The 13,368-nt window shown below is 34.7% G+C and overlaps 1 protein-coding gene across 3 annotated transcripts in view; it reads right to left on the bottom strand.

Annotated features, from left to right (window-relative positions):
• Positions 1-13,031, bottom strand: part of LOC150092337 (TATA box-binding protein-associated factor RNA polymerase I subunit B-like) — a 161,448-nt gene extending 148,417 nt beyond the window's left edge. For 2 of the 3 annotated variants that reach the window (XM_090414965.1, XM_090414967.1), the window contains exons 1-2: positions 12,925-13,031; positions 5,985-6,104 (exon numbers count right to left, since the gene is read on the bottom strand). In XM_090414965.1, the coding sequence (XP_090271091.1) occupies positions 5,985-6,071 (87 nt within the window). In that variant the 5' untranslated portion in view covers positions 6,072-6,104; positions 12,925-13,031. Of the gene's footprint in view, positions 1-5,984; positions 6,105-12,367; positions 12,525-12,924 lie in introns of those variants that run through there. The other variant, XM_090414966.1, reaches the window with a different exon arrangement.
• Between the last annotated feature and the right edge of the window lie 337 nt (positions 13,032-13,368).

Here is a 13,368-nt window from a genome sequence, read left to right as displayed (position 1 = left end):
ATTGGCTTGGGCTTCAGCATCTGTTGTTGTAATGCCATTTAAACTAATGCTGGACCCTAGGTATTTAAACTGGGTGCATTTGTTCAGCCCCACACCATCTATTGTAAGTGTGCAGTCAGTTTGGTCACCTCCTTACATATATTCTGTCTTCTTGGTATTAAATCTCATTCCAAACTCAAATAAGCAGGTTTTCCATTTCTGCACGAGATGTTGGAGTTCATTTGTGATGTAGTGCTAAGTATTACATCATCAGCATATAATAGTGTTCCAGGAATATGGCTTCTGAATATCCTTGGTTAAAGTGTCCATAAAAAAGGAGATGAAGAGCATGGGTTGAGAAGGCAGATTCCTGGTGAAATACCTTTATTGGGAAGATGTTAGAGTTTCCTGTAGCACAATGTAGTGTGCTGGTGACATTTTGATATAGCATTTTTATGAATTGCACATAGACTTTTGGTACATAATGTGTTCTCAATGCCATCCAGATGAGGTTGTATGGTATATGGTGGAATGCCTTTTCCAGATCTAGGAAAGCCATGTGGATGTCTAGATGTTTCTCCATTAAGAGCTGAATGACATGGATCGCATCTGTTGTTCCACAATTTTTAATGAATCCGCACTGATCTGGTGAAATTTTGATGATGGCTCTAAAGGTGCTCATCAAGAATCCATTAAGTATAAGTTCTCATCGCTTGCCTTAGTATCTCCCATAATGCAAAGCACATCTCCTTGCAGACATGTGTAATGCTATGCATTGAGAGAAGGGCCAAGGCAAGTGATGAGAACTTATACCACCTTTACCATGAGTTGCCCCAGTCATGAAAGTACTTCAGGTGCAAACTTTGTTTGCTAACACTTGAATAAAGAATAAAACCCAATATATAATTAGTAGCATAACCAAGTGAAAAATCTTCCATAAACCTATCTCTAATCCAGAGAATTTTAATAATAGGGTGTGACACCCTTTGGCAACTTGTATAGGTAAATATGACTTCTCCATTACTTCCACCTTTGTATCACCACCTCTGGGTCTGGCTTCCACTGATGAGACCTCAATAAAGGTCGAAACCAGTCTGGGTAGTGGCCCTTCCCTTAATACTGAGCATTATGACAATGAGAACTTATACCACCTTTACCACGAGTTGCCCCAGTCCTGAAAGTACTTCAGGTACAAACTTTGTTTGCTAACACTTGGGTAAAGGATAAAACCCAATATATAATTAGTAGTATAGCCAAGTGAAAACACTTCCATAAACTGATCATATATCTGTTGGTAGTGCTTAGCTTTGACTGAAGCAACCTCTGCTATTGTTAGAGATTTTAGGTTTTGGTATCTTTCATAATCATCAGTTTCTTGTCTTTAGCCAGATCTTATAGGTTTCAATTTCACAGTTTGTTACACGTCAGGGTTCTACCATCAGGTTTGCTTGTCAATGAAATGCAGACCTGGTTTTGCAGTTCCTAGTCCAGCTGCAGTGCTAGTCTTCATGTGCTCAGCTAATGTGTTTAAGATGTTATTTGTTGTTTGACGTCTGTAGTCAGTGCTTCTAGAAGTTTTCAGCTGGGCTTCATGTCCCGTTAATTTCCACCATTTTATATGATTTGTCTTTATGGTTGGTGTTATACAATGCTGGTGTAGACAGATCTGTGTATCTAGTACTAATAAAACAGTGTTGGGTAGTTGTCATTCCATCAAAATGCTGATGGAATGACTTTTAAATCTATCCGTTTTAGATAATGCCAACGAACAAATTAAAAATCAATTTATGTGGCTCAAGATAAATGTGCCCAAGTCCAACTGCAAAGTCATGGACTTGGGAACATTTTAGGATGTTAATAACTTCCTCATTTCATACACTGCATCCTTGTCTACCATGCACATGTTCAAAGCTATCTCTTGTGCAGCCATCATGTCCATTTAGATCAGTGGTCACCAAAGTGGCGATATAACATTGTTAGGGGTCGATAGAAAAATATAAAACATCATTGTATGGGTAATATTTAATTTGCTTAGCTTGAATTATCTCCATCCTGAATGACAACGCAATTAAGAGTGAATCGTAGGAACAGCGACATGAATAGGACCTGTAAGGTGGAGCAAGGTCATGAAAATAGTTACGGAGGCCAATCAAGTAGGCAAAAATGATGTATTTACCAACAAGCATCTTTTTTGTTTATCCTATTATAATTAAGTAATAGTAAAATAGAGGGGGGGAGGGGGTCGATAAAAAGTCGAGAAACTCTTGAAGGGGTCGACGGTCAAAGAAGTTTAGTGACCCCTGATTTAGATCTTCTTCAATGAATATCTGTGTGTGTTCATATTTTAACTAAGTAAAGCCATGAATTTCAAGTTGGCTTTTGAGTTTTTGCAAGGAAATGCTTCAATCTCTTAGCTTCAATTTTTTCATGTATTTATATGCCATACAAAGTAAGCTGTGCATTTTTAATTTACTGCACGAAGATGATGTTGCAAAGTGTAAGGTCTTGAAGTCTGGTAAGCAAGAATGGGACGTAGGTTATCCAATTAACAGGGAAATTTGATGGAAGTGGAAGAGATCTCAGTGGTGGTGGATAGAAACTTAAAATTTATGGGAGGAGAGGATCCAACTGCTAAAATTTTGAGAACATAACAATGGATTGCAGAAATGATGAGGTGGTTATGTTTGACACTGATATGTAGAAATAAAAGAGGTTGTGATCTCTTTGTATAACACCTTGATCAGGCCACATATAGACTACTGTGTGAAGGTTGCCTGGTTTTCAAGGATATGATGAAATCTTAGAGAGAGTCCAGAGAAGATTCACTAACTCTATATCTGGTCTCTGGAATGTGAAATATGAAGACAGATTGAGGGAATGCAAATTGAAAGTCTTCTGAACAGAAGAAGAAAAGTGGATGAACTGAAACATATAAGTTGATGAGTGGTTGTTACCAAATTAATACAGAGGAGATTCTTCGTAGAGTACTGTATTTACTCGAATATAACTTGCACTCACGTATATTTCACACCCATGATTTTACTTTACCTAAAAAGAAATTAAAAGAGTTTTGCATATACCTCGCACAAAAAAATTTAACACTTGAAGAAATAGAGAGTGAATGTTGTTATGGCAGTTGGAAATATTTTGGAATTGGTTGAAGAGAATCAGCATTTCAACTCAACAATCGCCTACTTGCCTTTGTTGTTGAGTCGCGCACTATTAATACCACACCAATCATATGTGAGACTGGAAATAGCGAGAGTGAATAGTAGATTCTTGGTAAGTAATACCCATTTTCAGTTTTTTTTTAAATCATGGTGATCAGATGATAATAAAACTGTTTAATTACAGAAGTATTGTTGCTAAAGATTCAAATACATCATGTGATGAAGGTGAGCAGCCAATCATATAAATAATGTTCATAATTAAAATTTAAATACATTAATTTTATAAATAATGTGAGCAATTATAAATTATAATGAATACTGAGAATTTAATTATAAACGTCAATTTAATTTTTTCCTGAAAAACTTTAGTTTCTGAAAATCCCTGCATATATCTCACACCATGATTTTTTAACTTTCATTTTGGACAAAAAAAAGTTCGAGTTATATTCAAGTAAATACGTGAGAAGCACATTCTATGTATGAAGAGTTGCTGGTGAGTGAAATATGCTGCTTGAGAATGCAAAAACTGTGATTGAATTTAAGGCACAGTTCAATGATCTTTTTCATGAGGTCATCATAGACCTTGAGTCTTTTGACTCCATGGAGATTTGTCCGTTTGTCATGTGAGGTTACCCCCAATTTTTCTCCATCCGTTCCCTTAAGACCAGTTGAAGTTGTGCCCTCCAATAAAGAACTTCTAAGCATGTATTTTTGACTGCAGATCCATGTGTGTTCACAGGGCCAGTTTGCCTGTTCTGAGGGACAAAAAACCCTCTACCTCCATATGAGACCAGCTAACTCACCTTTAGTCGAAAGAGACCAGATAAAGGTTCCTCATGTCATAGATGGGAATCAAACTCAGGTCTTTCCAACCAAAGGGTTTCGTCTATACCAACTGAGCTATGGAGGCTCTGACTCCATGAAGGTCTTCCAATGATGATGATAATAATAATAATAATAATAATAATGACTTTTCTTTCTTTTAAGGTTACATGGTGATCAGCATTCATATTTACAAATTTAGGAGACACAAAACACACATGTTGAAATGATTATTTTAATTTTTATTAATAAAATAATCATTTCAGCACGTGTTTTGAGTCCCTAAATTTGTAAATATGAATAATAATGACTTGCTTGATTGATTAAGATTAATTGATTGGTATAATAATCATCAGCATAAAGACTAAGTTTAATACCTGACTTTTGATAAGTTATAATGCCACTTTCCTTCATAATATAATTTATGCAGAGATGATTAACAGTGGAGAAATCATGGCATCTTGCTTGAAACCTGGTTTTGCATCAAACCACCCTATACATCCTTCAAATCAACTGAAGTATAGAATGTACACTGCTTTGTATAACGTCTGTTTACACCATATAATTGTAGCATTGCAGATAGCTTGTCCTTAGCTTCTAATCATGTGAACAAGGAAATTTAAAATATACAGGTAAACCTCATATAACGTGGCTTTGATATAATGCGGTCTACAAACTGTAGTAACCCTTTATGTTTTCATATAGTTTTCAACCCATGACTTAAAAATCAAATTTTATCTTCGTTAAATTTGCTTCTGTCCGTATCGCGCATGTAGTTACAAGCAGTGAATTTATATTAGGGGAAATACCCTTTAGCATGCATGTACATCAATTATTTACCGTATAAAGTGTTCATTGTTGAAAATTGTCTTAGTTTTCTGCCAGGAAAGTGCATTAAAAATCATAAGTGTGTTAATCTCAAGGTAAGCACTTTATTTTTTGGTGAGTTACATACAATATGTAATGCTTTTCTTTTTTTATGTAAAAAAAATTATTTTTATAGTAATGGCCACTTAGAGCACTTTTGCGATATGTGCGTTTGTTAATAGGGATAAACCCACACACTGTAAACTGCCAAGGTAACAACTGAACAAGACTGAAGATACATTTAGTTTCGATAAGCACATGAGACTCAACCTTCGAACTCCTTCATAAGTGCTCCAATCTCTTCAATGGTGAATTAATTGATGGGAAAATAGATTTAAATGAGGAGGAACTGGTACAATTAATAGATGATGTCGAACCAAATGGTGGGGAAAGTTCTGCCGAGGATTCTGATTGTGATGAATCCATTAAAGAATTCAGTTTAAAGAAATTAGCAGAAGGATTGGACTTGGCAAGAAAGTTATTTTATAGATAATGATCTCTCAATGGAGCGCTCTGGAAAATTCACAAGACAATTGGATATTTGTTTAGCTCCGTATTATGAACTTAATAAAAAATTGCAGCACAGTGGTTAGCAAGGTCTTATTACTGACTTCTTGATAACTAAACCAGCCGAAGTATGCAATGAGAATTATACTAATGATGTCCAAGAGATTTCAAGTGATGACGACGTCCGGCCACTTGTAAATAAAGAACATCTACAAAATGTTAGTTTTGAAGAGAGTGATGACAATTAAAATATGCACTTTATTTTATTTTGCCTAAAACATTTATGCATTATGTGCAATGAAGTTTACATACAATTTATAATTTTTTATAAGTTTATACTATGTATTTGTTTCATAGTTTATATGTTTTCTTAACTTTCATGAATTACCTGAATTAAATAAAAATATATTTTTGTTGAATATGTCATTGTTTATATAATCTTTAAAAAAAAAAATTTTTGGGAACCTACCTAACCTTACTTTTTCTATATGATCTGAGTCTCACATAACGCGACACTTTTGTGGAAACTAACATCCACGTTATACGAGGGTTACCTGTATATACATGGAATAAATAAATAAAGAAAATTATGTAAAATCAAACTGGTACTTAAATCGGCATATCAGAATGAGCTCTTACTTGTGACTGGGTATTACACTCACTACAATAATATAATCCTTCATGATGATAAAAATCATGTCCTTGACAAACGTGGCAGTCTGGCATTTTTTATTTATTTATTATTTTCTTGTAGGCTATCTGAAATGTATTAAAAATGAAAAACACATATCATAAAGCTGATACAATAAAACTTGAAATTAAAAGGAAGTGTTTGAATAATTTTTTAAAAATGCCAATGATATTGTATTTACATACCTATAATCCTTGTAAAAGTAATGAACCAAAAAACTGAAATTCAGTTGCTTTTTCCTTTTTATTTTATTCCACACAGAACAGTCTGATAAACATACAGACTACTAGTTGCTGTGATTGGATTACTGGCTGGGAAGTGTTATTTAAAAAACTATTAATATTTGGTTTAGATAATTAATATTCAAGACAAATGTTAAAAAATAATAAATAAATAAAAGCTTGATCTTCTCCACATCTTCCCAATGATGCTGTAGTGAGCTAATTGCTAATTAGTTTTTTAATTAATATATAGTAGGCATCTATAATGAAGAATAAATTGACTGTCCTCCATCATTTTAGAAAGAATCTAAAGGAAAATCCAAAGTGGCTAAAATTCTCCAAATCACCTTCTAATAAAGATCAAGGCACACATGAAATAGAGTGTTTTAAGTATGGGAGGGAATGATTCGACTAGATCTTTAATGCAAGAGAGAAACATGATGCTAGCAGGTCAGTGACTTTCGAGTAATGCATGCTCTGATGAAAAAAGACGGAAAAAAAATTGCAACCAAAGGCACAAAGCAAGTTTCTGCTTTTCATCTGTTTGAAATTAAGTAGGCAAATGGATAAAAAGTTTGCATACAGTGTATCATATTAACAGTACTGAATTGTAAGAATTTTTAATGAGGTTAGGGACATGGGGATATTTGCAAAAGTTGATAAAACAGCTCAAAGGATTACTTGGATGTTGCAAAACACACTAACAAGTAAAAATAGGGAAGTTATTATCCTTCTTTATAAGGCTACGATTAGACTGCATCTTGATTATTGTGCACAGATTTGGTCACCTGGGTTTCTTGGGGGAGTAAGAAGTGGTAGAGAAGATTCTGAAGTGACCAAGCTAGTGACAGGTCTGTGGAATGCTCCCTATGAGGATAGACTGAAGATGTGTAGGTTACAAAATTTAGTTGATAGGTGGAAAAGAAGACATGATATATTCTTTTTTAGCTATGAAGAGAATATAAAACATATGTGTTATAGAGGAACACAAACACAGGAAGGCTGTGCAGCCTAAGCTTAATCTATTGAAAAGACATTGATCATGGAACTGAAGGAAAAACCTTCATTTCATGATAATGTGCTAACACAATTCCTAAAGAAAAACATAGGATCGGAACTTGTGGTAAAAAAAAGCCTTTCTTTGATTCATTCTGGAAAAATGATAATTTCCCAAGTGATTACTTTTTCTGATTTCAGTGTGAATTATATACAGCTGTATTTAAAAATTGTATCAAAATTCAAATTATCCATGTCTCACTCTAGTATTTGCCAATCTGACCTCACCAAGAAGCATAAACCCTTTGTTTCTCAGAAAAATGGCATGCATGAAGCCATTTTTGTTAGCATAGCTATTGTTCATTTGACCTTTATGCTCTCCATATTTAAAATTATATCAACACGTTGTCACGTTCGCACCTGGATGTCTGTCATTTCTTTATTCCCTAGGAGGTACTAGCTTTTAGCATATGTATGTATGCCGCTTCCATGTCGAGCAGTCGCATTTTCAAAAAGCTTATATGGTATGTTAGTCCAACTTCCATAGTAGAATTTTATTTCTAAAATTAACATTTGTTAAGTGTCTGGATGATATCGAATATCTCAAATGTAATTCAAACTGATTTCAAGTTATATATGTGTGTGTGTGTGTGTGTGTGTGTGTGTGTGTGTGTGTGTGTGTGTGTGTGTGTGTGTGTGTGTGTGTGTGTGTGTGCATTTTGCTTTTCATAAATTGAGTGCTTTCTGTATCCAATGACTGTATTACAAACAGCAGCTACACATATTTTCTGGAATTGAAAATTAGAAACAGATTTTAGGACAAATGTGTTCAATTAGGTGTTATGTTTAGTGCTACAATAAATCTGTTCTGTTCACATGAATGCAGCATAGCCTGTGGGAGCAGAGTGTCTTTCCATTAAGTGTGTTCAAGTTATTTTACACTAATTGTTCCTAAATATAGCACGCGTGTTAAATATCTGTTTACTGCAGTGATAAACAAAGCTAATTGTTTTCCTTGCTTGTGCAGTATAGCATCTGTTGAGGTTGGAAAGGTTTTTTTAACATTATAGGGACATTTTTATTCATCAGAAACAACAGATGGTAAAAATTTACCTATTCCGGAATAAAAATGAATACTTATGTGTATTATAAGAAGTTGATGATCTACAAAAATACCAGCATATGTGAGATTGATAAGACAGAAGAGCAGCTGATACTAAAAAAACTAATTATACAGTAAATCAAAGAAATTCTTAAAATGAAGCGAAATATACACAAACCAGAGAAATACACATAACATGCACAGCAAATTTCACAAGATGATTTGCTGCTCCATCATACCACATGTACTCCTGCCATGCCTATATTAATCACTTGATCAACATTATTAGTTCATTGGATTAGCCTCTCCCTACAGTTTTTAACTGAACTACTAAATGTATTAGTTACTGTTTACTATTAGTTAGTTTTTTATACTTTGCAAAACAAATCTCTTTTCTTCTCCTCGTTCTTTTTTTTTTTTTTTTAATTATGCCATCATAAATTCACTTATTCATGTCTAGACTTTATAGGATCACATGCTATTCCCTCTACCCAGCAACTTATGGGACACACATATCACAAATGTTAATTATTAATAATTCGTTTACCATTAATGAAAGTATCTCTACTCACACTTTTTTTTTCCTTTCATTTCCCATTCTCACGTCTAATAAATTACGGCTCACATATTTTCACTTTTGAGTAATTCAAATATAGCAACCAAATAGAGCCTTTATTTCATTGTTGTTTTCAAATAAATCCTAAAACAAATAGATTGTCCCCCCACTAAATGCAGAATTGGTTACAATTAATTGATAAATTAAAGTACTCAAAGTTATCCTACAATTAATTGCATTGGACCAATTAAGATGAGCACTGATGCACTATGCACTCTCAAAACTTTCATATCGATAAAAATGCAATCATATGGTCAAACTGATGTGAATTTTGTAGCACAGGTTGTCTAACCCACACAACAGCACACCACCAGTGGTGTAACTTGAGCTTTTGCCACCCAGGGCAGTTCCTGAGTTTGCCACCCCTCTCAATACTTACCAAAAATACTACAAAAAATTCAAAACGACGTATAGAGAAATAAATTAAAACACTATGTTTATGTTTATTTTAGTTGTAAGTATAGTTGTTAAAAACTAATTAGTAATTAAGTAATAAAATTACTAAGTTAACATAAAATAATCATCGAAAAATAAAATTGTGTCTCAAGTGAAAAGTGTTGCTCCCCCCAGCTATGCCACTACAGCACACCCAACCAAAATGGGCACACAACGCCACTGACACACACACACAGAAAAAAAGGTGAGGGAGAGATAAAAATCAATTGGTAATGTTCTAATCAATTGATTTGCTAGGGAAACTTTAGCAAATAGCACTATTTTTAATTTTCAGATCTTTAATTACTTAACCAATGCATGCATATATTATCATCATTGTCAAGTGTGTATATGTATACACACACGTATTATATGTGCATAGATATATAATTACATATAACTGCTTCAGAAAATTAGAAGTTCTACTCCTCTATGCATTAAGGATATCACAGGAAATTAGGGGATCCAGAAGTTTCAAATATGGCCTGCACAAACCAAAAACCAGTATGTGAGAACAGAGATGGGCAAAATGTATAATAATATTATTATTGAGGGAAACCCACACTATCCATCAGCACAATACCTATCATGCATCTCTTTAAACCTATTCACTGTTTGGGTGCTCACAACCATGTCTGGCAATCCATTCCACTCATTCTCTACTCTCCAAGCAAAGAACCTGGTCTGCACACCCTTACTAACTACACTCTTAGACAACTTCCAAGCGTGAACCTTGATTCCCCCTACTCCCCATGTACTGAAAAATTTCTTTTGTGTCAATCTCATAGAATCCCTTTAGTAACTTATAAGTTTCGATCACATCCTCTCTCTTCCACCTCTCAGCTAAATTCTGCAACCCACACACCTTCAATCTATCCTCATAAGGTACATTCCACAAAACCTGTCATGAGCTTGGTCACTCATCTCTGAATCGTCTCCACCACCTCCTGATCTCCTATAAACACAGGTGAGAAAATCTATGCACAGTAGTCAACATGTGGCTGAGTGTTGGATCTTGTTATAAAATCAGAAGACTTGTCCATAACTAGCTACATTGCCTTTAATTGGGGAAAGTAATCAAGTGGTCTTGACTTAGCAGGTAGCAAAAATGTGGAAATTCCAGTTAAGAAGGAGTATGTGGAACTATAAGGCAGGTGACTATGATACACTTAGGAGGCAGCTTAAAGTAGTACCATGGCATAAAAATTTGCAAAGAAAGGATATTCACGATGCATGAGGGCTAGTCAAGGGATATCTGGAGGAAGCAATATCGCACCGTATACCCTAGGACAGGGGAGTAAATTGGGTAGGAGTTTCATAGATAGATAATATCATTAAGCAAGCCATATTGCTAAAGCAGCCAGGATAGCTGCTCACAAGGTTACTGAAGAACACACTAATAAGCAGACATCAGTTATCATTCCTCTTTATAAAGCCCTGATCTGGATTACTGTGCTTAGGTCTGGTTACCTTAGTTTTGTGGGAATGAGGAAGTGGTGGAGAGAATCCAGGGCTGAGTGACCAAGATTGTGAGAGTGGCTGTGGAATGCTGTCTATGGGGGCAGATTGAGGTTTGATTGCAGAAGTTGGTTAATTGGTGAAAAGGATGGGGGGGGGAGATATGATAGAAACATTTAAGTTACTTAAAGGATTTTAGTGGATTGATGCAGGGGAAATGTTTCAGCACTTAGCTAGAGAGGGAAGAACAAGAGGCCATCCCTGGAAGTTGGGTAAAAGTGTGGTTAGCAAGGGCATGAGCATTAGATTTTGCACTTGAAGAGTGGAAAATGAATGGAATGGATTGCCTGAGTCAGTTATGAATGCTTTCCTATTAATGGTTTCAAGGACTGGTATGACAGATATCAAGTTTGATAGTTTGGTCTCCTGTGATGAGATTTAGGACTCCATGGAGATACATGTGTAATAATAATAATAATAAAGATGCTGTTTGCAAGTAATTTTCTTATTTTATTTGTTTGTATTATTTTGAAATGGTAATATAATTGTTAGTAATATTATGATTTGACACCTTCAAAGACTCTTCGTGAGAGGGCACTCCACTCTCTCACCATCTCTCCTACTACTTAATTCTTCCTGTAAACAATTAAACATAACAACCATATTGTCAACTACCACCAACAGTATTTTTATCTGTCGGTGTTTTTTTTTTCTCATGGCCGATTTCCTTGTGTGCAGGGTGAAAAACCAATGTTTTTCACCTTGCTGAAAAAACCCTGCTACCATCATATGAGATCAGCTAACTCACCATCAATTGAAAAAGCCTATACAAATATTGATCTCACCAGGATGAGAATCGAACTCGGGTCTTTTTTCATTCGAAGGGCGCAATATTCCCTTTTTCTTACAGGCGGATTATCACCTAACTTATTTTATGGATATTTTTTTTTATATTTTGTTGTGCTTTATACTGTTATTTCAAGAGAAACATACTTAGTGACTTCAAATATACGTGTCACGTGGCATTGTTGATATTTCGGTTACCGGAGAGTTCTGTACTTATTCCTTCCATTTTAATATGTAACTATGGATATGGATATTTTTTTTTATATTTTGTTGTGCTGTATACTGTTATTTCAAGAGAAACATGCTTAGTGACTTCATATACGTGTCACGTGGCATTGTTGATATTTCGTTTATCGGAGAGTTCTGTACTTATTCCTTCCATTTTAATACGTGACACCCCCCCCCCCGGTGAATCTTCACTTTTTGGAGGCTTGGAAACAATCTAATAGTAATAGAATATTATTATTGTTGTTGTTATTGTTATCTCCATGGAGTCAAAAGACTCATCGCGAGAGGCCCAGAAACATCGTTCAAAACATAACATACCTCCGACAGTACAACCAAAATTTCACCATAGAAGTAAGAAACACCATTAACCAAAGGCAAAATAAAACGTATTACATCATAATAATAATAACTTACTTACGCCACACTTACTTTTGTGAAACACACTGCTTTAAACTGATCTTTTGCTTGAAAATTGCGAGGCCCCTATTTGTTTCCTATCCCACAGTGGGGGTCGTAACGATACCAGAACTTCCGTGAGCTGATATCTTTAAGAAAACAAATAATTGAGAGTTAACACATTCGGTGTCATTAGCGTTTTTAATCGTCAAACTGGAATTTGTATATGTACTACTGTCTCTTCTAATTGTAAGACGCACGTGTTTCTATGCCGCATACCTCAGTCTTAACTGGGCGGTCGACACGTGGGATGTGTGGGTACTGCGACAAGATAATTCTGAATAGCCTGAGGACTAAATTAATGGCAATGAACGTGTTAAGGTTGTTATGGGCATAGCAACCTCAGCTCCCAATTTTCTAGACAGAATATTTCGTTACCTGGATAATTTATTACTATTTCCATTCGTTAATTATGAAATCTCTTGTTTTTCATTTTTGTGAGGAGGAAGATTCTTTTATCTTCGGCCTTTCTTGCCAAAGACAATATAAAACATATTATACCATTTAAAAAAAAAAAAACTCATACTTACATTGGTGAAACACGTTACTTTAAATTAATCTATTGCTTGAAAATGGCGGTCCCGCATCTGTTTCCTACCCTACGCTACTATACGCATGTAACGATAACAGAACTTCCGGCTGTTGCTAATCATAAAACACAATATTGGGAGTTAAGGGTCTGTGTCAATAGCAACCCATCTCTGAGTATGCTATACAAAATATTTCGTTACCAGGAAATTAATTGTTATTTCATTCGTTAATTATATATATATATATATATATACTTTTTTTTTTGTACGGGGGATGAAATTTTTTTTATCTTCTATTGAATAATAGAAGTTTACTAAAATAAATAAGGAGACTGAAGTAGCTACGTGAAAGTTTACATTAACGGTTCGAGCTAAAATTGATAATAATAAATAAGAACACAGAAAAATTGAATCAGAAAATAGACTAGGTAGAAAACAAAAAGT

The sequence above is a fragment of the Typopeltis vanoorti genome, chromosome 26 (assembly GCF_054136105.1).
Source record: "Typopeltis vanoorti isolate ZY-2024b chromosome 26, IOZ_Tvanoo_1.0, whole genome shotgun sequence".
Classification (NCBI taxonomy): domain Eukaryota; kingdom Metazoa; phylum Arthropoda; class Arachnida; order Uropygi; family Thelyphonidae; genus Typopeltis; species Typopeltis vanoorti.
Note: the sequence above shows the minus strand (reverse complement) of the source record. Positions and strands in the feature narration are given on the sequence as shown.